The 24,973-nt window shown below is 38.6% G+C and overlaps 1 protein-coding gene across 4 annotated transcripts in view; it reads left to right on the forward strand.

Moving 5' to 3' along the window:
- Positions 1-24,973, forward strand: part of tbc1d1 (TBC1 (tre-2/USP6, BUB2, cdc16) domain family, member 1) — a 32,744-nt gene that overhangs the window by 5,423 nt on the left and 2,348 nt on the right. For 2 of the 4 annotated variants that reach the window (XM_077604891.1, XM_077604894.1), the window contains 20 exons: positions 5,427-6,029; positions 7,414-7,503; positions 7,911-8,015; positions 8,263-8,395; positions 8,499-8,590; positions 9,077-9,193; positions 9,334-9,456; positions 9,568-9,707; positions 10,119-10,385; positions 10,967-11,077; positions 11,170-11,193; positions 11,586-11,699; positions 11,826-11,959; positions 14,605-14,802; positions 18,033-18,194; positions 18,733-18,891; positions 20,503-20,603; positions 20,688-20,831; positions 21,363-21,522; positions 22,585-22,754. In XM_077604891.1, coding sequence (XP_077461017.1) covers positions 5,427-6,029; positions 7,414-7,503; positions 7,911-8,015; positions 8,263-8,395; positions 8,499-8,590; positions 9,077-9,193; positions 9,334-9,456; positions 9,568-9,707; positions 10,119-10,385; positions 10,967-11,077; positions 11,170-11,193; positions 11,586-11,699; positions 11,826-11,959; positions 14,605-14,802; positions 18,033-18,194; positions 18,733-18,891; positions 20,503-20,603; positions 20,688-20,831; positions 21,363-21,522; positions 22,585-22,754 — 3,147 coding nt within the window. The remainder of the gene's footprint in view (positions 1-5,426; positions 6,030-7,413; positions 7,504-7,910; positions 8,016-8,262; positions 8,396-8,498; positions 8,591-9,076; positions 9,194-9,333; positions 9,457-9,567; positions 9,708-10,118; positions 10,386-10,966; positions 11,078-11,169; positions 11,194-11,585; positions 11,700-11,825; positions 11,960-14,604; positions 14,803-18,032; positions 18,195-18,732; positions 18,892-20,502; positions 20,604-20,687; positions 20,832-21,362; positions 21,523-22,584; positions 22,755-24,973) is intronic. The other 2 variants (XM_077604892.1, XM_077604893.1) reach the window with 2 other exon arrangements.

The raw sequence follows: 24,973 nt of genomic DNA on the forward strand, positions 1-24,973 counted from the left end.
ACTTTTTGTAAACACCCATAAATGTTTAAAATATATATATTTAGAGTTTAAAATATAAAGTAGAAAATTACAAACATTTTGGTTTTGTGCTCATTTTCACTATTCGTGTAAAGGTTTATTTATTTATTTTTAATGATAGTGGATGGTGAGGTTTTACTGGACTGTTTAATGCAGGGGTGGCGAACATGCGGCTTTCGAGCCACATACGGCTCCTGGCCAAAAGGAATGCGGCCCTTTGCTTCTTAGCATATTTTGCATATACTACTGTGGCTCTTTGCCTCATTTCATGTTTCTCTTATTTTTAGTCTTTCTTAAAACACTCAAATTCATCAAGGCCTAAATAATAAATTATATATTTTTTTAAATGATCTGGCAGATTGAATTTTTTTATGATGCTTCTGATGTAAGGTGTGTCTCTTTGACTTTCACAGTTTAAAAGTTTGGTTCTTTGTCTAACTTGTTCGCCACCCCTAATCTAATGCGTCACATGTAGTCCTTGTTAAAAGCTCAGACGAGCTGACCACCCAACAAAGTTGCTGCGGTTTTAGTTGTGGTGGGAATGCTAGATGGTAACAATTCGATAGCTTCTTGTGACGTGTTTTGATTGGGTTGGATTATACAGTGCAGGAGAACGAACGCAACCACAGGAGAAAACAAGTTTACAAACCCATCATTAATTCGTAACTGAATAAGCAAATGATAATGGAAACATATTTGTGGTAAGTTTCCAAAAATGTTATCCTGGTGCTGGGGTAAGAAACAAAGTGGATACTTAATGTCTAAGAAAGAAATGAATGACTGTTTGTCTGAGCAGGTGAAAATCCACTCTGATAAAGTCAAATGCAACAATGAGCCTGTGAGTCATTCTTGGTGATCTCACCTCAAGAGACTGACAATTGGAGCATTTCACTCTTCTTCTTTTCTGTTTTTCTTCCCATCATTAGTCACGTTGACAGAAAACCTGCATCTTGTGCATCAGCAATTCAAATACAGATTCAAAGATGCATCATAATCCATGGAATGCCAGTCGAACCCCGACTCACAAAATTACATGACATTACAGTGGTACCTCGACATACGATCGTAATCCGTTCCGAGATTGAGATCGTATGTCGAGCTTTTCGTAACTCGAGCGAACGTTTCCCATTGAAATGAATTGAAAACAAATTAATTCGTTCCAACCCTCTGAAAAAACACCAAAAACAGGCTATTGGATTGGAAAAAATGTTTTATTTCTTCTAATTCGCCATATATTGACAAAGTAATAAATAACGAGTGGTTTAATAGTAATAAAATGTGTTTGCCTCCGCCCTCGCGATCGCCATCGATGGACTGTTTGCTGTTGTATTGCCTTCAAAATATTCCGAAAATGATGCACACAAATGTCCTCACAATAGGATAACGCACGACCACTTGCCAACGAGAAATAGTCTTTAAAGAACGATCGCAGGACCTTCTTTCCTTAGAAAGAATAACAGGAAATGCAATAGCTGAGCTTCCCACGTATTGATTGTGGGTAATGAAGTTTTATTCTGAGAAAGGGTGCCATTGGCTATTGGTGTTGTGTGCACTCATGTCATGGCCACCTGGCTTCGTCGCATCTCGAAATTTTAATTGTATCGCGAGCGAATTATTCGATCGAAATTTTCGTCATAACACGAGCATGTTGTATGACAAGCATGTTGTATCACGAGGCACCACTGTATAGTGATAGTAATTGAAATGGAATTAATCAAGCCTAAGATTGCTGCTGTCATTTCTTTGTACAGACACTTGTTTGAGGTTTTAACCTTCCTGACTGTCATACAATTATTAGAACAAAAAATGTTATACAACGTGAAGACATTTCAAAGAAAGCCTACTGGTTGCTATAAGTTCGAGCTTTGCTGAGGTGCTTTGAGTTTTTATGTAACTTACGTGATAAAATCACCCACAATTGTTGGATTTTAGGAGTTACATCTCATCATATTTATTCTTTTATAAAGGTTTGTTTGGTCGTGTGAATTTGGACTTGTAGTTTTAGAAAACTTGTGAACGACTATCAAGTTATCGATAGTGTGGAATATATATAAAACATCATACATTCCAACTTGAATGCTATTACTTCATGTAAAAACATGCTAAAATAAAGACACACAACCACCCTGTTTTTGCAATCTCATTAATGGTCATCTGTATTTTAAGACGCTATTGGGTGAAGACATTGTGGTTATCACTGTGCCTTTGTGGTCTTGCTTCTTCCTCTTCAAGAGTTAATGAGGTCTGCATAGAGAATTAGATGCCATGTTGCCACCACACCGTGCCACAATTAATGCATTAGAATGCCTTCTTTGTCTTTTTTTTGCAGCCTAAACTGTCCCCTATGTCAAAATAGTGATGTCAGTGTATTGGCATCCAGTGGCAAACTATTTTAGTGGTGTTTTCCTGCTCTCCTGTTTTTTTTCTTACTATCCTGTCTGCGATAAAGCCTCCTGAACTTTGAGCCGGCGTGGGCTTTGGCTGTGCTCCACAAGACACATGACTGTGGGGAGGTACACAAGCTGGAAAATGTGCCTGTTTGTGAAGATTTGTCAGGCCAGACAGAATGCCAGTGGGGAGGGAGGTTTCAAAACCTAGAATTTATTATTTCTCACACTTACTTGTCTTTTTCTTACAATAATTCCTAACTGCTCCAGTACACAAGAGGTCGAATTGAATTCTCATTTACCTTCATTTTCAAACGATAAACCAAAGTTAATTAAGTATGAAAATTATGCTAATTTCTCTTATGCTTGTACAGTGGTACCTCGTGATACAACATGCTCGTGTTACGACGAAAATTCCGATCGAATAATTCGCTCGCGATACAATTAAATTTCGAGATGCGACGAAGCCAGGTGGCCATGACATGAGAGGCTGTTTATCATTGTAGCGCAATGTCTTTTTTTTGGTGCATCTCTTTTGCATACCTGTCAACCTCTGCCGATAACTGCCCTTATAAATGATTATGATTCCCCTTACAAACCCCCCAAAAACCTTACAAACACCGTACGAGTCGTACGACTCGTACGGTGTTTGTAAGGTTTTTGGGGGGTTTGTAAGGGGAATCACTCCAAGTTACCTTAAATTTGTTTGTTCGTTTACGAGTGCGTTGTTGCCGTGGATAAAGTCCCCCCGAACAGCCCCCACCTCCGCCTCCGTGTGTATGTTGTTCCCTTCCCCTCCGCGAAATGCGTCTAATTTTACTTCTATTAAAGACATTTTATTATTATTAAACCACTCGTTATTTATTACTTTGTCAATATATGGCGAATTAGAAGAAATAAAACATTTTTTCCAATCCAATATCCTGTTTTTGGTGTTTATTCAGAGGGTTGGAACGAATTAATTTGTTTTCAATTCATTTCAACGGGAAACGTTTGCTCGAGTTACGAAAAGCTCGACATACGATCTCAGTCTCGGAACGGATTACGATCGTATGTCGAGGTACCACTGTAATTATAAAAAAATAGAATGTAAATACATGGCTACATTTAGGGATTTCAGGAATAGTATGTTGGGAAACTGTTGTAAGACCTCCTGTACAGCATTATTAAATTTCACATTCCTAAAAAAAAAGAAAGAAAACACTCATGGTCTTCTCGCCCTTTAACTAACACTGAAGTATTTCATGTTTGTGACCCAGAATTGCAGCTTCTCCTTCCCTATGGTGTCACTTATGAAACTTCCCTCTTTTTTCAGTTCACAACTACAGTAGCTCTATTTAATGCTTCGTAAGAGACTGTATGCTTTTTCAGTGCAGTTCCTCTGTGAGAGCTCATAACGGTGGAAGGACACACTCTGGCTGTGTCCAACTGATTTCCTGTGACTGATCCCCCTTCATGGACATGTTTGTTTTGCTTGTTGGTCTTGGAAGTCTTTGCTCCTTTTCACCTTTAGTTATCTTGTCAGCATCTTTTAACGTTTTGGGAATGTTTATTAATATTGGACGGCCTGGAACAGAATCAGGTTCTGACCGCTATAATAAACTTGAGTACCGTATTTTCTTTTCTTCGTATTTTTTCAAGATAGGTTTTTAGGCAATTATAAATAATCCCTCAAAATATTTTTTTAAATAAAGTAACTCCTGAAACCACCTACAGAAATCCTCTGTTTACAAATATTACATTCACTGTCTTTGTTTTCCAAACAGAATTAATCCCACCCAGCGATCCCACCCAGGGGACATGTTTGTCTTGTAGTTTAATTTACAGCATCCGAAAAAAATGTGCAGGTTCTAAATACACAGGGAGGCTGAACTGAATCTAAATCTGGTAAAATTGCCATAATAATCACTATTATCGATACAGGGAATTGGATCAGGGTGGCGCTATATTGGAGCATGTTAAAACCTAAAAATGATTTTTTTTTAAATATCCTTTTTAACCTAGAAACCTTCCATTTTACTTACAATATTAAAGTTAACCTGATAATGCCTATAATGTCACTAGCTTAATGTGAAAATAAAATGTGTGCTCTGGGAGCTATATCAGGAAGGCTATTGTTCTGAATACAGCTAAAAAAACTTCCTTGCCTTGACAAGTTGCAGCAGGATCTGGCAAGACAAAAAAAGAAGAAAAACACCAGTTGTAGCGGCTGCTCCGATATCCCATATTAATGACATAATTCATGTGACTCAACCTATAATCAAAGTTCCTGCAATGTCTTCTTTGCTCTGGTGGTGCAATGTTGCAAGGTTAGCCAGCACAGGCACGTGACGACCAAAGGTTTCGATGTGGTTTGTGATGTCGTCACTTCTTGGCTCTTGTGACACAAATAGGACATTTTTAAACATGTTTTGTTGTGTGTTTTCTAGACACGTCCATATTAAATCAACTACAAAGAGGTTCACTTGCATTTCCAGTACGCACATGTCATTGTTAAATACTTTTATCATTTAAAGCTAAGAGAAGCCATGGACACGCATTTTTGTGTCAATGGTTCCCCAAACAATACCAGCAGCTCTTCCAAGCTGGACTTGGTAGCAGTTATGATCATTTATCTCAACATACACTGGTATAAATTTCTGATCTGAATGGAAGCATGGGACTCCAGTCTAAAACAATGAAGTATGTTGTGAAGAAAAGACCGCATGTTATGTCTGCTACGCGATTGCACACTAAAATAATTAAGTTTAATATTGTGACTCATGGAATTACTCAAGATATAACGGGGTTCCTATTGGGCAATTGGGCACAACATCAATGAAGCGCCTTACCAATCCTCCAAAACCACCCTCTGTTCAAGTTCAAACTTAATTACTCCCCATGCTCAATTCAGACATCTGTTGACTGTCCCCAGAAAATGTTTGACAATTTCAAAGTATTTTTTTTTTACTTTCATATTTGCATGCATCTCAAATTTCCACCTCAACACACCCTTCATAATTCACGGTTTGTCTGTTTCAGGTCCCTGAGATCATTAGCACGCTCAGGCAAGCTGGCAAAAGCTCCGCGCGCAATGATGATACCCTCACCATTTCCAACACGACTCTGGCAGATCCCGGAGACATCAAGCCACTGGAAACACACACCATCTTTTCTTCTCTTTCCACAGCAGGTCCTGTGGTGAACAACCCTGCCTTGTCTCCATCAGCCTTTTCCAAAAAGTTTGAGGTGCTCTTTTGCGGCCGCGTGAGTGTCGCACACAAAAAGGCCCCCCCTGCACTCATTGACGAATGCATCGAAAAATTCAGCCAGTTAGCTCAGGGCCCAGGGACCCCCAAAAGAAGTGTAAATACCGGAGGACTAGTTGGTGGACTGAAGAGGGCGTTAGCCTTCCAGTCTAGCGGACTTGGGAATGCTGCTTCAGGTGATGGTGCCACTGGGAGTCCCACCAATGGGAAACGCCCACTGTTGTTCAAACGGGACCCTAGTTTTCCATCTCTGCAAGCCCTGGATGAGAATGGGCTCTCACCTGAGATCTCAAATATCAACACGACAGAAGCGGAAGTTCACTCTCCTGGGGTCCAGCCCACCAGCTTGCAGGAGAATCGCACCATGCTATTTACGGTAAATGCAATCACGAGACTCCTCGATCCGATCCCGATATGATTCAACGTATGATGTCGCAATTACATAGATAATGTTTAGTGGAGTAAATTGTGGTAAAATTGTAAGGAGAGAAAATATCCATATGACAGACCACAATATCTGAGTCGGCGTAATTTTTAAATACGAATAAGTTATGCTGTGGACAAAAGTCCCAAAAGACAGATAATTGCATGATTCTGCTGGATAAATGCTGACTGTAACTGAACACACACTGTCCTCATTGACCTTCATTTGACCACCGTTACACTCTTCCAGCATAAGTTTCCTGTTTATCTATCATACAGGAAATGGTCGCCACTAACTCAGGAAATTAGGAATTTCGTTGCTGCCCACCTCAGCAGACACCAATTTTCATTCTTTCGTCTGGATAGATACGGTGACATCACCGTGGTGATATCATCATTTCACTTTTTTTTTCTTTCCTGTCAAGCCACATTAAATCCATGTCTTCTGCTTGGCTTAAGTTTGAGCAGAGCAGTGAAGGGGAACCCCTGACAAGAATCCCATCTGAGTACTCGCAGGCCTGAGATCGCAAGCTCATTGCAAACCTCCGAATGCCCTCTTGAGGCTAAGAACTGAGAGTAACTCATGTTCTAATTATGCTTTGAATAGGGGACATGCTCTGGAGCGGAACTATCTGAACAGAGAAAAAAAAATGAAAATGTCACTTAACACGTTTGATGGTTTTTAAAGAAATGTAAGAGATTATATTTTCATGAAGTCATTAACCTAATGCCTCGTTCACCCTTTGCTAAATTCTCGGTCTGTTATCAGTGCACTTCAAATTTTTCTTCCTCGGTGATTCACGACAAGTTTTGACATGTGATGAGCGGTGCACCTCGCCAATTTCATCACAGGACAATATCAATTCTATGGACAATGATACAAGATTTACCACAGTATGATTTCTAGTGGATTCTAGGGCCTCTGATCGATTTTGTACAGTTATGTAGACATTTAACACAATACAAAAAACAGTTAAAGCAATTTTGACCCATTTAATTAATGGTTTTTTTCCTCAACAAAATGGCATATCTAAAAAAAAAAAAAAAAAACGATATTGAGGAATATTTTGTATCAATCTGGATACTTTTTCATGCTGATTTGATATCGATCGATTCCTTATTTACATTATTTGCCCATTAGACAGTCTGCCACGATTCAATTTGAAACAAGGGCTTTTGATTGATGTGCTGATCCAGATTGACGTATTATTAAAACCCCTACATGTGACCAAGTCTACCAAGGTTTTGATTTCTCCCCAGAGATATCGGGATTGGGATGATGTGTTTTATTAATGACTGATCCATACAAAGTGTTTTAACACTATCTCCTCTTGTAGGTGGGAAGGTCCCAGATTTTTCTGGTTAGCCCCGACACAAAGAAAGTTGCCATTGAAAAGAGTTTCCGGGAAATCTCTTTCTGCTCCCAAGTATGTACCTTTTGGTTTTCTCCAAAAATGTAATATTTAATGCTTTAGAGCACAGGTGTCAAAGTGGTGGCCCGTGGGCCAAATCTGGCCCACCGCATCATTTTGTGTGGCCCGAGAAAGTAAATGATGAGTGCCAACTTTCCGTTTTATGATGAAATTCAAATGAAGATTGTAGATTATTTCCTGTGTTTCCTCATTTTAAATAAAAAATGTGTACTAATTTGAATGTCCAAAAATAATCAATCGATTAGCACGATTGAGAAAGCTGTCAATTTATTAATCGATTAATTTTGGCAGCCTAGTTGGAAGACATAACGGCCCTCCGGATGTAATGGAAACTACCATGTGGCTAGCGACAAAAAATGAGTTTGACACCCCTGCTTTAGAGTGTCACTTTGTCTTTTCAGGGTATTCGCCATGTGGACCACTTTGGATTTATTTGCAGGGAAACTGTGGATAGAGGAAGTTGCCACTTTGTTTGCTATATCTTTCAGTGTACGGATGAATCGCTGGTGAGCTTTTTGAAGGCACAAGGTGCTAAACTTTGTTTTCCCTGCCAAGTCAAGTGAATGGAATGTTGGATAGATTAAAAAAATGTTGGATTGTAACAACCACAATCCCATGTAACTAAACACTGGACAAGAAAACAACAGAAGGCAATATATAGTTCTGATCCACACTTTTTTCACTGAGTGAATTTTTATGTAGTGAACAGTAGAACTTTACAGGCGACATGACTTAAGTTTTTGTTTTCGCTAGGTGGACGAGATCATGCTGACCTTGAAGCAGGCATTCTCCGTAGCAGCTGTGCAGCAGAATGCTAAGAGCCAGAGCCAACAGTGTGACAGCTGCCCCATGCTGAAGCTTCACAAGTTGTGTGAGAGAATAGAAGGTGAGAAAAAAAGTAACCGACGTGACCATTTAGCGTTGTTTGGATGATTTACATTCTGTTTCTGATTAATCACTGACTGTTTTTATTTGGCATGTCTCGCTAGGTCTAAATGCATCAAAAACCAAAATAGAGCTCCAGAGACATCTAGCCACTCTGGACAACCAGGATCAAGCTTCAGTTTTTGAGAATACTATGGTAATATAGACCTGCTGCAAATTATGACACTTCCAACAACTGAGTGCATGTGTGAGCATGAAATGTTGACTTTATCTTTATTTTTCTTTATTCGTCTCATCATCTACAGATCTGAAATATAGTTGTGTTCTTTTTCCATTAAAAATTAAAAAAAACATTCTGGTAATGGAAGTAGATTTACTGGAATTTCCACCTTTTTTTGAAGTGGAAAGTTGACTTCAGTCATTTTAATGTGTATAGTTTGGAAACTCATTTTTATCATTGGCCAAGAAAGCCAACACAATATTTTTGGGCAGTGTGGAAGTATGCTGTTGCTGACACCTACTGGTAATTTTGTTAAACTGCAATTTATTTGTGGTGATTACAGGAAATGTCTAAAAACAAATAAAACTTTACACTGCTGACAACTCTCGCAGAAATAAACATGGACAATATATTGGTTTCATCATTCCATTAATATTTATAACAATATCTTCTGCCTGGTAGAGGTCTCGTCCTAAAAGTGAACAGGAAGAAAATGAGCTTGTAATGGCATCTTTGAGGAATCTGTATGAGGAGAGACAGAGGATCCATCATCACACACTGGCAAAGGAGACCAAACAGGTTATGAGTACTCTTTAATATATTTTGATATATTTTCGCTTGTGTTAAATGTATAGAAATAGCCTCTTTTAACACATTAATACATGGCTACTCATTTGACTAATTGTTAATTCATTGATTCATCTTGATTTTTAATGCAGAACGAGGAAGTGGTGGCTGCTCCAGTTGAAGTACAGCAACCAAGTAGCAGTCGACAGCGTCTTGAACAGTTCAAAAGTCGAGCCAAGCGTTCTTTAACAGAGTCCTTAGAGGGTATTTGGAAGGTAAGAGTATACTCATCAAACTAGAAAGTTTAAATTTCAATTATGTTTGACACTATGGTTGTTAACATTGTAAGACATTGGCACATTCCATGCTCTTATTTTTATTGGCAGGGAAGCGGAAAGTCTAATTCTCAGAGAAGCAACAGTGAAAGAAGCCATAGTGTCTCCTCCATTTCTACTGCCAATAGTCAGGACCAATCCTGCTCAGATGACCCCTTATCGAGTGCCTCACTATCCACCAGCCCACTCAGGTGAATTCATCTGGATAAAACAGCATTGACTCATATTGTACTAAATCCATTGTCGCCTGTGCACCCTCGATATGCGGGTGTCAGATGTAGTGGTTCCTCAAATATCAAGAGCCAGTAGAACCCGCTTTTCCTCCGCTCATGGAAATTGGATATGGGGAAGGCATTTAACTTTAAGTGTAAAAAGGCTTAATCTTTAAAGTATAATTTTCTTGCTTTTACTGTAAATTTTTTGGAGAGTCACAGTTTTTGCTGATACCTTTTTCAAATTTTACATACAGATACATGCATTTCAGGGAGGGAAACCCGAGTTTCCAGGTTCCTAATCAGAATCCCTGAATATAATATTGTTGACAGCACCTAATTTTAGTGTAAACTCACTCATCTTTAACTTTGTCTTTTTCCCTCGTTCAGGTGCCACAATTCAACGGGAAACCTCAAACAGCTAGACCCTTTTGCATCCCCCTCGCAGTCCCCCACCTCCCTTTTCCTAAGTGACAGTCAGCCACAGAGCTTCCGTAGACGTGCCAGCACCTTTAGCCACCCTCCAAGTCCTTCCACAGCAGATAATTCACCATCTTGCACTTTAACCCATACGCCACAACAAGACCCTGCGGCTCCTTCGAAGGCCAAGCTTTTAAGGCACTACTCTGTCAGCACCGACACGCCACATCAGAGCAAGTAAGAAACACACAATCTAGGTGGCATAAGAAATTGTCTTCATTAGAGTACTGTACATGCAACGCGAAATATAATTGTCTCACCCCTTAACCATTCACTCCTGAGTAAAAAGATTGGAGAAACTTGTCGAGAAGAGTGTTAAGGCATACATGTAGCTCCTTTTAGCATATCTCAGGTGACAACTAGAGCACAAGGCTTTTCATATCCCATTCCATGCTGACACAAGGACATGGAAACCTGATCATATGGTTTGTTTTTCAGCGTTTGAAATGTACACCGTTCCATTATTTTTACATCATTTATCAACAAAACACATTTTTTTCCACTGTTATATTTTTCTAGCCGGAAAGAAATTGCCAAATATGTGTATACCTATATGGTCTCGGTTGTTTCAATAGGTTGTTTAATTTTATTTAAGCAAAGTGGACATTTTTCTGTGTCAGGTTCAACTAAAATGGAAAATATCCATTATGCTCACATTGTTTTCCTTGAGTCCACTCCCATTAGTCTGTTCACATTTTACCATGGGCTCTGCTTGACTTTTCTACTTTTTGACCATCCTCATTTGCACCACTTCTCAGATGTGTTCGCTCTGACAGCACCCTTCCTCCTGTTCCAAACAGCTCTGCATCCTCATCTTCTCTTCTTCCTCCTTCCTCCCCTTCAACCAGAGCAAGTCTCAGTAAAAGACGGTGAGATTGCTGAGCTGGTTTCACTTGTGTGAATGTCTGTGTTCTGATTTGTTTCTAGGCTTCTCTCATATATGTTTTCTGTCCATTCATAGAACACCTTGTTCACATGGTGGAATGTAAGAAGTGTGATTAAATGATTTTCCTCAGCTGACATCATGAAACAAATAGATTGTTTTTAAATATGTACATCCGACAGTTTTTGCTCGTTCAAATGTTTAAAATTGAATAGATTGGCCCTCAAGCTATTTTTGAAGTTTAAAAAAAGTTTATATCTACGCACACACACTCATGTGTAGGTGAATATGTATATATATTCATACACACACGTGTCGAGTACACCATTAGTATACTACTGGTACTAAAGTATAGTAATACTGACATTTATAGATGGACCTGAATTGTTTCCACCCAGCGAGAAATAGCAATATACTTATTGCATTCTGTGTGTGTGCAAATGAGGACACTTTCTCTTTTCATCCGCTTCTCTTCATTCTGTCATCTTCATCAGTCCTCTGGGGGGACTGCGTGCACGACTTCACTCGTCATCCTCCGTTCCTAATTTTTTGAAATTTCAATTCCTGGCCCCTGTCGAAGAAAATGACTTCCCAGAAACAAAGAGCAGGTACACATCTATATCAGACAACTACCAGTCTTTCTGAAGATCTATGGTTTTTTTTTTTGGTGCCTCTGACTTGTTTGTTACATGTGTGGTTTCATGGCTGAACTTTGTTTCACTTTGTTTTTCCAGAGATGTACCGGCACTCTATGCATCAAATGTAGAATGTGAAGTTGGGGAAAGCCCCCTGCGCAGTCACCGACACTCCTGGCGGCAGCAGATTTTCCTGCGAGTCGCAACTCCTCAGAAAAGCAGCGATATTAACGGTAAGAACTCTGAAGAAGGGTCGCTGATTTTGTTGTTTATCATTCCCCAGAATTTGGTGCGTGCAGGGTAGAATCGATTACCGCTCAGTACCAGTGATTGTGAGTGCAAATGGTTGTTTAGGGTGTCGTCTGCCTTTCGCCTCAAGTCAGCTCGGCTAGGCTCAAGCAACCTGTGTTTCTGTTAACGATAAACGGTGATGCAAATGAAGGAATCCTGAGGAAAGTATTATTTGCTTTTGAATTAAAACATTTTCAAGTTGTCGCTTTCATCGCTCCAAACTATGTTTTAATGAGGGGAAAAAGTAGTGATGAAATGGGAAAACTTTTGTCAAATCGCGTAAGATGTTTTGTCATGTAACTCTTCAACCGATGCAGTTATAGAGTCTTTCCACTTTGTGTCACTCTTTCATCAGAAATTATGCTTAACCTCCTACGACCTGGCGTCCATGTGTGGACATCACATTTTTGGTTGTCAAAGACTACAATGTTAAATTTTGGACTACAAGGGCCTGGCGTCCACTTATGATGTGGACATCATTTTTCTCAGAAACTACATCATGTAAAAAAATAATTCTTTGTTTTTACACTCAGGTCCCAATTAGCCTAAATATCAAAGTGAAAGTAAAAATGCATGCCTTGCAAGAGTTTGGGTCTTAGGAGGTTAAATAAAGGGTTGTGTTACTATTGGTTCACTCATTAGCTGCCAATAGTGATCGACATTTGAACTGGGAGGGCTTGGCAGCGTGTGAATACATTGATTGGCAATCCCCTCATCCCCCACCCAATGCGCAAATAGATTGGATATCTACCAGGGACCGAGAATTGAAATTCACTGCAGAAGGCAGAAGGATGAAAAGAGCCACGTGACTGGATGTCATTGTCAATGGCACTAAAAAAAGTTCATCAACCAACTCTCATGCTAAATACGTAAAAAACAATGTTTTACTACATTTTTTTTTAGTCATCTTAATCTCAGCAGACAGAAATGTCGTTCCTCTTCCGTGGCGGCACTTATACTTGTTCCTACCTGTCGTCAGATCCTGTCTTGAGATAATTACACATCATATGCTATCTGTGTATGACATTGAATTGCTGAAAGATGAGATTGTTTGGTATTCACATTGCACAGCTGGTATGAAACTGACTTTTAAAAACTTTCTAAGAAACTGTCCCACTGACTCCAGAAGTCTGATCATGGGTGTGTTAAGGAAGTTGGCCTTGTGTCTCAAGGTCATGTTGAATGTCCACATAGACGGCACCAAAGGGAAGCGCCAGCCTTGTTGACTCACTTTGCATGGTGGTTCTCGTATTGTATGTAAAGGCAAGGTGAAGTTATAAATTAGAGTGATTCAAGTACCTTGGTTTTCAAAAGACAATTGAATTCCTGGCGCTGCAAACCCAGTAATTGTCCTGTGGGACAATCCTTGGACTGTGCGGACACACGACCTGTGACACACAAACTACTGAGCACTTGTTGAAATGATGTAGCCGTCTGTGTTTGTCCAACAAAAACATGTCTCTGAGACTTGCATGTCCGTTAAGAGCGTTGTTTGTTTAGTGACTGTGCTAAATGTTGCAGCACATCTTTGAAAGCCTACCTGACACAGACAGAAGGTACACATTGATCTGATGATCATGTGACACAAAGAATAGTATTGTCATCGTTTTCGCACGTATTGTGTTGATGTACAATCAATGTAGGTGAAATGCTGTCCTCCCAGTTGTCACTGGATGTCTTTCGCCCAGACAACACAGGGTATTTTGAGGTTTGGGATCCACCCTGTACTTTGGGTGGAGTTTCACAACATTTTATTCTTGGTGTCGGTTGCACTCCTCTGTGTCAAAATATACTCATCTAACTTTAGCTTTACTTTTTATTTTTGCTTGAATGTCACAAAGATTTGAGAGAAGATGGCTGTTGCTTATTTGGTGCTAGTGTGCATTGTCTGTCTTTTGTGTGTATCTGGCCTGCCTCAAACGATTGTTTTGATAGCCGACTAATCACGTATTGTTGTGTTCAGTTGGCTAAAAAGATCAAATAAAAATCACTATTGTGCCAGCAATAAATGCTCTTAGATAACCATCATTAGCTTCCAGCTTGAGGTGTTTCAGGTATTTATATACTTTGAATAAACATAATTAGGATTATAGTGCATTGAACTTTTATTAAACTGCTCTGAATTTTCCAATATCTGTGATAATTTTATAAATGATGTGGCCAATATGAATTGGAATTAAAAATTATGCATTCTTAAAAAGTACTATTTATACAACTGCCGTTGTAGCTGTTGATTTTTTGGGGGGGTCATGTTATAATTTTATATAATATTCTTTAACAGCGAAGCAAATAATAATGTATTGTCTATATAAAATCAATGAATTCCTGCAAGTAAATCAAAATTATACTTCTTTATGAAACAAAATACAACATTCACTAATTGATAGGAGACCTTGCCGTTAACAAATGGTAGGCCAATAAGCATTTTCAAAATTAGAAAGATAAGATTAGTTGGATCAATCCATTTAAGGCAATCTATGTGAAATGGGTCATTTACGTGTATTTGACATCGGCAACTTTTTATAAGTAAACATCTAAATTTGTTCACTAAACTGGTGTCATGGGATAAAATTCTTGTCTCTTTCAGAGCGTGGAGACGGTGTAGATGGGGGTCGTGTGTGTGGGGGCCAAGCTGTCTGTGCAGGAAGTGGGGACTTGTCCATGAGGGTACTGCCCGAAGAAAGAAGCAAAAAGAGCAAAGAGGAGCTAAGGGAACTATGGAGGACAGCCATCCTCCAACAAATCCTTCTCCAGAGAATGGAACGAGAGAACCTGAAACTACAGGGTGAGTGAAACTGATCAAGGGGGGAAAAAATTGCATTCGCTTCCCCCCTTGTGTTTCAGCTTGAGTTCACAAATCCAAAACAAGTTTCCCAACAAGTATTTTTTCACATGATTGCATGCTAAAGTTTTAAAGTTCTGTTAATAAATGTACTAGAAATCAAATCCTTATCCTTTTGAGACTCCAGGAGATGCTTTGAGATGAAGCACATACCTGGTTTGTATTTTGTTTCATAAATAAATTATATTCTTAGTGCAAGTTATATAAAGATGCAAATTTATGAAATACATTTGTACTTGTTTGGCACATTCATGGGTATGCTAAGTACCCCACCCATTTTCTGACCTAGTTGGATGGTAAACAGTTACAGTAAGTACACACCCCTCACTGCTTTATTGGCTACACAGCAAGGTGTTGGTATTATGTGGGTCAAAAATGATGTAAGAAAATCATGTCTGATCTTTCACCACATATTTATCATTTTCTGTCAGATATAAAATATTCAGATCACAACTTTCTTGGTTGGGTTTTTTTCTGCTCTGATAGGGTTGGAACTGCCATTGTGACTGTTTTTCAACTGTCTGGAACTTAGCTCCCTATTGCTGTCTTCTAACCATTTTCCATATTATTTTGTAAATAATTCCAAGAACACACGCATTATCTCCTCACAATCACAGTACAGTTGAGCAGCTATGGTGAAGTAAAAAAACAAACCGGTTCGGCAACCTGCTCGACGTCTAATTAGTTTGTATTTCCCCATAATGCTAATAGATAATATCCATTTTCCTGTCAAATTACCACAATTATTAAACCATTATTAACAGTGACATATTTGTAGAGTAGCAATTTTACAACTCTAATTGCCATACATTGCAGTCATTAACGTTAACCACGTTGAGTTTAGATCATTTACCGAAATATCGAGCACTTAAATAATGATTAATTCAAACACAACCCTCTTAGGTGAAACTCAAGTCGTTTAAATTTGGTGGAATAGCGTGTCCGTTTTGGGTCAACCGTGTCTATGTGCGTGGGTCAGTCACCTCTTGGGTGGAGTCCCTACAGTACCATTTGTTTTATCAAGGGAGGTATTTTCCAGAGAAAGGCAGTTTTGGGCTAATAGACATCAGGGTTGTGCTGTGTTGGACCACAGCCAGTGACTGTGTTCTAATGAACTTGACTCCAGTCTGCTGATAAGCTTAGATGTCTATTCTTATTCAGCGTGTAATGGCGCAGCCCCCACAAAAACTTCCCTCCATTGCTCAGAACTGTTATTACTGACCTATATTGAGAAACGTCACATATTTTATGTTTAGAAAAATCTTTTGACACACCACCAATTAATCTCAGGAAGTAAAAATGTCTCAATTTACTCACTGTTTTACTTTAGTCATTGCGAAATCTTTTGTTTCCGTTTTGACTCTTAACAAATGCAAGCGTCCGTAAACAGTTCTAAGTCTTTGTCTATTGCTTTTATGGGAGTTGTCCTGAAAAAGCTGAAAATAAGTTTCTAACCAATTGTGTAAAAAGTGAACTTCTAATGATCTTTCACTACATAACACAGGAATCCTCTAAAATAATAACACCCGCTGGGCAGCCCCATCTATTCTGCAGTATTTTTTTTGTTCAGTGTACAAATTTCTTGTCACATCAAGATATTTTGAAAAAATATCAATTTCAAAATGAATAGTACAAATCAGGAAGAATCATAATGTTCTTGGTACACCTCATAGATGTTTTAGGCGTATAATGAAATGAATCACAGAGGAACATAACATGTTAAAACTACACATATGTTAGCTAGTTGGGCAGTCAGTAGCACACACAAGAACATTACATGGCAGTTTACAGTTACATTTGATGCTCTTTCCTCATCAAGCCTCACATATGCCTGTAGATGTATCTACCCAATTGCAAGACACGCAGAATTTCCAGGTTAAAGGCCTTTTAGATTTGTTGGATACCAACTGAAGCTCAGCAATATAATAGGAAATCTGAGCCAGGCTGCCAAAATGAAGCCAATAAGTGTTCAAAATAGTTTAACAGAAGCTGCATTTCTCCTCCATCGTTCATATATGCATATTTGATCTCACTGGCATCACAATGACACAATCAATCCCTGAATTATTTTCTCCCATTCCAATTGATGGTAGATAAGTTTCTCCTCTATTCTTGTTCTTGTCTTTACGCCTTCCATCTGTTAGGAAAATGTGACCCAAAATGCCAACAAAAACAAATCATAATACCCTGTGTAATAAATGCTCGCATCTCTTGCATGAGACATTCAATAGAACAAGTTAAGCACCATATTTTATGAGCTTTAGTACTTTAGCACAATAAGTCGACAACAGTCGAAGATTGTCCGACACACTTAAGCTCATCACAGCTGGAGTGTTATCACAATGACATCACATCACTTCATGCCAATTTTTTCAGTGGAGGGATCACTTCTAATCACTTTGGTTGCTTCACGACACCTAATAAACACTGCCTTTTCATTGAGGGGTGGGGGGTGAAAGTAATTTGGATCAGGCTGTGGCCTCATTCACACTTTGTCTTTGTAGTTATGATATCATTCTCAGCGCATCTGCAAAGTTGCGGCTGGCCACTTCGTGAAGACCACGGCGCGAGAAAAGGGGTGATTGAAAGCAGTTGACAGAAAAGACAAATAGACTGAGCAAGTGAAGCGAGTTGCATTTCAACAAGATAACAGGAGAAGAATGGGGCTGTGCGTTAAGAGACTGGCGAGGCAGCCAGCGGAAGGGTGTTGTCAAAAACAAGAACAGATTACAGCCTCTGGGTGTGTCCACACCTTCTTTGATCATGTATGCAAATAGAAACGTTTGAGTTGTCCATATTCTGTGATAGTTTAAAATTCGTGGCAGCAAAGACAATTTTCCTGAAAAAAAATTAATTGGCCCAGCGGTTAGCACGTCAGCCTCACAGTTCTAAGGTCGTGAGTTTGATCCCAGCCCGGTCCTCACTTTGTGGAGTTTGCATGTTCTCCCCCCCCAGGCATTATGGATTTAAGAAGGCACACTTCCATTATATTGTCTAAACATCATTGTTACATGCCATATCTGTAATGTGGAGGGTTTTTTTTCAGCTAAGAAGAAAAGTCCACAAAAACATATTGAGGCAGATTTGTATATATTAAGACTTATTTATGTAGGCCTTTGTGTATTGGAAAATTGTAACAAAATGGAACATTTGCATGTGTTTGTTGTTTGCAGCTTCAGAAAGCGATTTGCAGAACAAGCGCCTCAAGCTGGACTACGATGAAATAACACCATGTCTGAAGGATGTCACGTTGGTCTGGGAGAAGATGCTGGGAACTCCTGGAAGGGCAAAGGTCAAATTTGAGAGCGAAACCATACATGCGTCTGTTGCACAAGGTATGTTTGCCTTTAAATATCAGTACTGGCTTTGCAAATATTGGCCAAAGCTTACTGTATAATTCGTCCTGACTTGAACTGTGGCTTCCTTATCAGCCCTTTCCCTGAGGACTGCAAAGGAATCTCTATGATATTTCCCTTTTAAACTACCTATAGTTTTTTTCCCCTTTCCTTTGTCGGGTGTTTCGTGCCGAAAAAAAGCGTATCTTTTGTTTGCTGCTACTACTTTTAATATCTAACTGGATCTTACGGTAGTCGCTCTGTGCACTAAAATAATTTATTGTTATTGATTTTTATAGCATGGAAGTAATATAATGTATGTATTATCTTGCAACTGCTCTTCAAAATTCTCTCTAGAAATAAATGAAAAGTTAAATTCAGGATAAGTATAAGAAGACCTCTTTATATATTTTGATCGGGAAAACATAACATCTCTTCAATGTATAATTTTTCTATCAGAACTTCAACTCAAGCCAACTACCTTGAGACAAATATATTTCCTCAACACCTTTTGCATCTTTTGTTCTGCTGCGTACAGGGGTGCCGAGGCAGCATCGAGGTGAGATCTGGAAGTTCCTCTCTGAACAGTACCTGCTTAAGCAGACGGTCCCCTCTCGGCCACCAACCAATGACAAACCATACAAAGAGCTCCTCAAACAACTCACTTCCCAACAGCATGCCATCCTCATAGATCTGGGTAAGTGCACACTATACAGCGGAACCTCTGAATAAAACAAAATTGCACTAACAGATCCATTAATCTGTTCCAGACAACCAAAAAAGTTAACATGAATACATTTTATTGACAATAACTTTACTATGGCATTGTCAAACCACTATTAAATATATATAAATAACCAATTAAACTGATGAATTTCAATAGAACTTGAGCCTTCCTTTAAAATTCATCTATTGAGGTAGAAAAACTTTTTTTTTTTTTAACTTCTGTAGTAGCTAACACATGACCCAACAGATGACTTGGTAAATTTCACAATGTTTTTGCTCAGTGCAATAACTATGCAACAGAATTTTCTTTGTTAGAGTGGGGTGGGTTATACCGATGTTTCCCCAAGTGCAGGCTTGTATTTTCGCCTTGCCGTCGGTTACACCGTTTTTAGGCAGTTTACTAATTGCTTTGGATCGATTTGCAACAACAAAGGCAGACTTGTGAGCTGAATTTTCAATTCTGGGAAACGAATTACTAAGCCAAGCAGTTTTTTCCCCACAAAAAAAAATATCAGATGAAAACAATGGGGCAAAGGGGTAAAAAAAAAAAACACAATAGAGCTTACAAAAACTGACTTTTTACTGTACAGGTATATTTGGATTTCAACATCAGTTGCTCCTGTGCAATTAATGGAAAAAAAAATAGTGCATAAAACACAAATAATTGCTTTGGCATTTGTTCTTGTGATTAGTCAGGCATGTTTGTAACGGCTTCATTGTTATCTACTTTGTGTTACGGTAGTCCTAATTACAAATCCCCTCAAACAGCCCATGTTTATCTGACATTTCCAGTAATTGTAAATAAATGTATAATTTGTTCAGCTTTATATTAAACATAGTCAGTTGAAAGTACTTTGGTCAACACTTTCCACTCCAAACATCGATACTATCACATGCAGTACACACAGCATATCTTCCATTGTTTTGTTTTTTATATTTAGCACAAGTTGCAGCAATTTACTGACATGATTCAGATGGTTGTTATGATAATGTTACAAAACTATCCTAAAGAACGCCTGGTGACGTGATGATGACAACCTAAGACTGTGAGGTGTATCCTTGTCACACCTCAGGATCACAATAACCAAACACCTCGGTCCTTCAGGCAGGGGGGGGGAGTAGCAAACTAGTCACAAACAGATGAACACACGTACAAAATCCCCGCAGCACATTCCATACATACACACTCACACGGTTGCCATTGTCTTTGTCGAACATTTACCGCCAATTACGGTAAGTGGAGAAGTCTTTAGCCACAAACCGCACAATTATCAACACTTCCACAATGGATGACTTTTAGCAGCTCTCACCGCTCATTATGTTGTCTTTTTTTTACAAATAATACACATCAAGTCAACCTGTCACAAAACCACATTCATGCACGTTTTTAGCAGCATTAGTAAAACGTCAAGGAGGATCGAGTACCTGAAATTTACCATGCATGGACTAAAAAGGCTTTAGCGTTTGATAGTGTGTCATATATATTTTTAAGTTGTTTGTGTTTAGCCTATTAATCTAAGCTAACAAACGGTAACTATGTCTTGGAGCGCAAGTGTTATGTGATTATTGTCTTCTCTGTCAGGTCGCACTTTTCCCACTCATCCGTATTTTCAAGCCCAGCTGGGGTCAGGACAACTGTCTCTGTATAATATTCTAAAGGCCTACTCGCTGCTTGACCCAGAGGTATCAAATGGCTTCTGTACTTTTGGTAGAATCATCCTCAATAATTTTGACATTAAACTGCAAAGCATCTCATCATTCCTGTAGGTTGGGTACTGCCAAGGCTTGTCCTTCATTGCTGGAGTTTTGCTCTTACACATGGGGGAAGAAGAAGCCTTTAACATGCTTAAATTCCTCATGTATGATGTTGGAATCCGCAAACAGTACAGGCCTGATATGATTATTCTGCAGGTAAAATGCACCAACAGGTCATAATTTTTTTAATGTTACAATTAAAGTCTGCCCTATATCTCAAGTATTAATAATGATTCAATTGCACAAATGTGTGACTGCATAGGTCTTCAGCTATTTAATCACACTAAGATGATGAAACAATAGTGGTTTGAGGCTTTTAACTGCGATGAACCCTTTTATGAAGGAAAGCCACACCATCACTTTGAATTGCTTGAATATCTGTGCAAGTTTGATTGGATTTGCTCTGCCAGCAACATTACAATGCACGAAAGCTGTATCCTGTAAATGTATTCTTAATATAACTCATCACTGTCAATAGTATTTAATAATTGAACAATCTTTGGATTGTTACTTTAGTAGGCAGTTCTATTAATTTGGTAATCCTATTAAACAACATGAGAGAGAGAGAAAAATATTCTTAATAATATAGTAGCTCTCCACTTCTATTACTTTTAATATCATTCTTATGCCTGGAAGGGAACTAAAAGTAAATGTGTTAATCTTATAAATTGTGAATCCTTCCTTAAGATTCAGATGTACCAGTTGTCCCGTCTGCTCCACGACTATCACCGGGATCTCTACATACACTTGGAGCAGCAAGAGATTGGGCCCAGCCTGTACGCCACGCCGTGGTTCCTCACCGCCTTCGCTTCACACTTCCCCCTTGGTTTTGTGGCCAGAGTTTTTGGTGAGTTTTTTTTCATCCTTCCATGTCTTTAGGTATTAAAATCCCATGATATGGCTTATATATAGTACAGTGTGTCATTTACGTAGTTTAGTGTGCACTATATGTGGGGGAAAAATACAATTTCCTAATGAATTAGAAAAGTCTACACTTGATGTATATGTTAACATGAAAAAATCACTTGTTTAAAATATTTTTTTCTGGCCATTTATGGACTTTGAGAACCCATTGTCCTTAACATTTTTGGCCATGGCAACAATGCAGGTTCCAGTGGACACAGGGCTCAGCCAGGATTCAAACCTCGGTCACTGAACAACCTGCTCTACTACTTGCTACACTGCATTCATAAAACGTTCTAAATAGGATAAATATGTAAACCAAAACTGCAACAAATGGTGTTTCTGTATTGCACCAACTCAGCTATCATTTCTCAAACACTAGTTGTAGTCAGCATTCCTTTTCTTATATTTTTCTACTGCGTAGTATTTAATTGTGAAATGTTCTGTTCAGTATTTTAATATTCAGTGGGTGTCACTGGATTAAATTATTTCGTTCGTTTCACACCCATGCCTATTAATAATCAAATCCTTCTACCTTGCATTATTAATGACCTGGTGTGATCGTCATATCTTTGTGTAAAGATTCTATGGTCACACCCATGCTCCTGTGTCTTGTCTGTACTTTCCCTTGTGACTTCATCATATTTTTTCACGCCCGATTTCTTACATGACGCTTAGTTATTACCATGCGAGACTTGGTGTCTCCTTGTGCTCCTCCAAGCATGACTCTATTTCTGTTTGTGTTTGTGCCTGTTTGTATATTGGGTTTGAGGCCTCCACTCCCATTTCTTTTCAACGGTTGTATGTTCTCGTGTAACGCTGACCACACCCTCATATATTCAAAGCACATATTCACACACCTTTTACTAGCTATATCATGCTACAGGTTTGCAGCTTGGCTAAAAGTTATTCACTTATTTTAAAAGAAACTCCCCTGTTTACAATTGCTCCATATTGTGCAATTATTGAGGGTTTTATTTTGATGTTTTCTGTGTTTTTTTGTCAGATATGTGGTTCCTCCAGGGGCCAGAGGTCATCTTCAAAGTGGCCTTGAGTCTTTTGGGAAGCCACAAGCCTCTGATCTTGCAACATGACAGCCTGGAGTCCATTGTGGATTTCATCAAGACCACGCTGCCCAACCTGGGCCTGGTGCAGATGGAGAAAACCATCAACCAGGTTTGACCTCTTGTCATTTCTTGAGTTTCCTTCACCAGAATCAGCCATCGAAAGAATGTCTATTTTTCCTCTATTTACACTCTATACACTGAAAGCGCCATATTAGTTGCAATTGGTTGCTTTTTTGGAGAATACGTTGCAATACTAGCCTTGCAAGTAAGACGCTCATGTCTTATGCTGTTATTCATCTAACCACTTCACGTCCATCTGAAGATCGAGCCAATCAGGGGAAGAAGGCGGGAGTTAGAGATAACTGGGAAGCTTTTTGAATTCAATGTCTGATTGAAAAGTTGTTCGTGTACATAGGTCAGTTTCTGAGGTTTTGTCGGAAATACACTAAATTACTAAATACATGAAAAGCTAGGGGGAACGGGAAATGTTTTTTAGTTTTGTTTTCTCTTTTGCGAACCAATGTGTCATAATGTGGCTTAATGTGAATTGGTCACCTTCTGATGACATTCCAATCAGGGCAAAGAGCCTGGAACTGTAGTCGTGACCAGGAAGCAACTATTTGGTTCAATATTATAGCGAAAGGCAAAGTGTTTTTGTTGATAGTTCACTTTCTCAAGTTTGATCTATAATGCACTTTATTTCCTCATTCAGAGGTGAAAAAAACACCACTAAAAGCTTTTTTTAATGGAAAATGTAGTTTTCACAAGTGTAATGAAGATTCATCATGCTGTCAGCAGTTGTATATTTTTTGAAGGTTCCTCTCGTGCACGATCACCAGCTTCTCTGTCAATTCCTTGGTTGCTATGGTGACAGGTGGCATACTTTCGATGATGTATGAGAGTTATGTGAAAAGGAATGGCCATGTTGACACCCTCGGCTCAACTTTTAATTGTGAGCAATTGGTGTGGTCGTTCAACTGTGAGCGTTATCTTGCTTTTGCAGACTTGTTTGGACTTGCCGTCGCTTAATATCTACTTCCTCCTACCTGTGGACAGGTTGCTTTTTGTCAAACCTGCCGTTGTCTGCTTAGTAGTTCAAATTTAGAGAATCTGGAGGAAAAAAAAGTCATCAATATTGACAATGCAGTTTTTTTCCATTCCATCTTTTGTTTTAGTTCCTCAATAAAGGAAAATAAACACACCCTGCATCTAACCTGTCTGGGTGTGGCGGTACTGCCTTTTTAACGCCTGGAGCAAGGAAGTCATGCTACAGCCAAAAGATAACTCATCTGTCATGGAAAATTCATCTCATGCAAAAGAAACATACTTTTATTGTTTTTGTGTTTGAACAATTAAAAAAAAAAATACACGACTTAACTACTTAACTATGTTAGTTGTACTTAAAGGAAACGATCTGACTTAGTATTACAGAACTACATTTTAAAGATTTTTACCCATACCTAGAGTATGCATTTAAGTCGCAAAGCCTTTTTCTACTATATATATATATATATATATATATATATATATATATATATATATATATATATATATATATATATATATATATATATATATATATATATATATATATATATATATATATATATATATATAAAAATCTCGTCAAAGTTGAAAAACAAGCTTTAACAAATATCTTAGTGTGGGATATTCAAGAAAAAAAATAACTCAATGTGTCTGCCTGTCATTTTCTGTGGTAACAACCACTAGAAAGACACTAGGAACATAAACATCACCACATCCGCACAGCCACAACCACTATGATTAGTGCCAAAGCCAAACATGATGGAACAGAGACTCAGATGTGCATCAAGTCCATATTACCTAAAGAAAACCCATTTTAAACAAACTAAAAAAAAAATACTCACAATCCATCAAACATGCAGCCTGGCCTCCTTTCGTTTTATAAGATTATAAAAATCCTAGAGTTTAGAATGTAGTAATAGTAATCGTTTTGAATTATTTTTAGAGGGTCTCCAATATACATTTCTACAATGAGCGACTCTTGTGTTAAAATTAGCAAAGAGATGCTTTAAGTCTCCTGTGGTTTCAATTCACAGGTGTGATTTTACATTTCTTACCAGCAACATTACATCATGATGAAATGAGAAAAGCCACGCTTTGCTTCTTCTGGTGGTGTGAGAAGCTGATGATGACTTCATTTATCCTCCTGTGTCAGCACAAGGGATAAAAGGAACTAGAAAGCCAGTAGCGCATTCTAGGAGAGTAGAATAACTCATTTACCCTCTTAACTGGGATTTGTCTGTCTTATCCCTTTTATTTTGACACATTTGCACCCTTGTATTA

Source organism: Stigmatopora argus, chromosome 7 (assembly GCF_051989625.1).
Source record: "Stigmatopora argus isolate UIUO_Sarg chromosome 7, RoL_Sarg_1.0, whole genome shotgun sequence".
In the NCBI taxonomy this organism is placed as follows: Eukaryota; Metazoa; Chordata; class Actinopteri; order Syngnathiformes; family Syngnathidae; genus Stigmatopora; species Stigmatopora argus.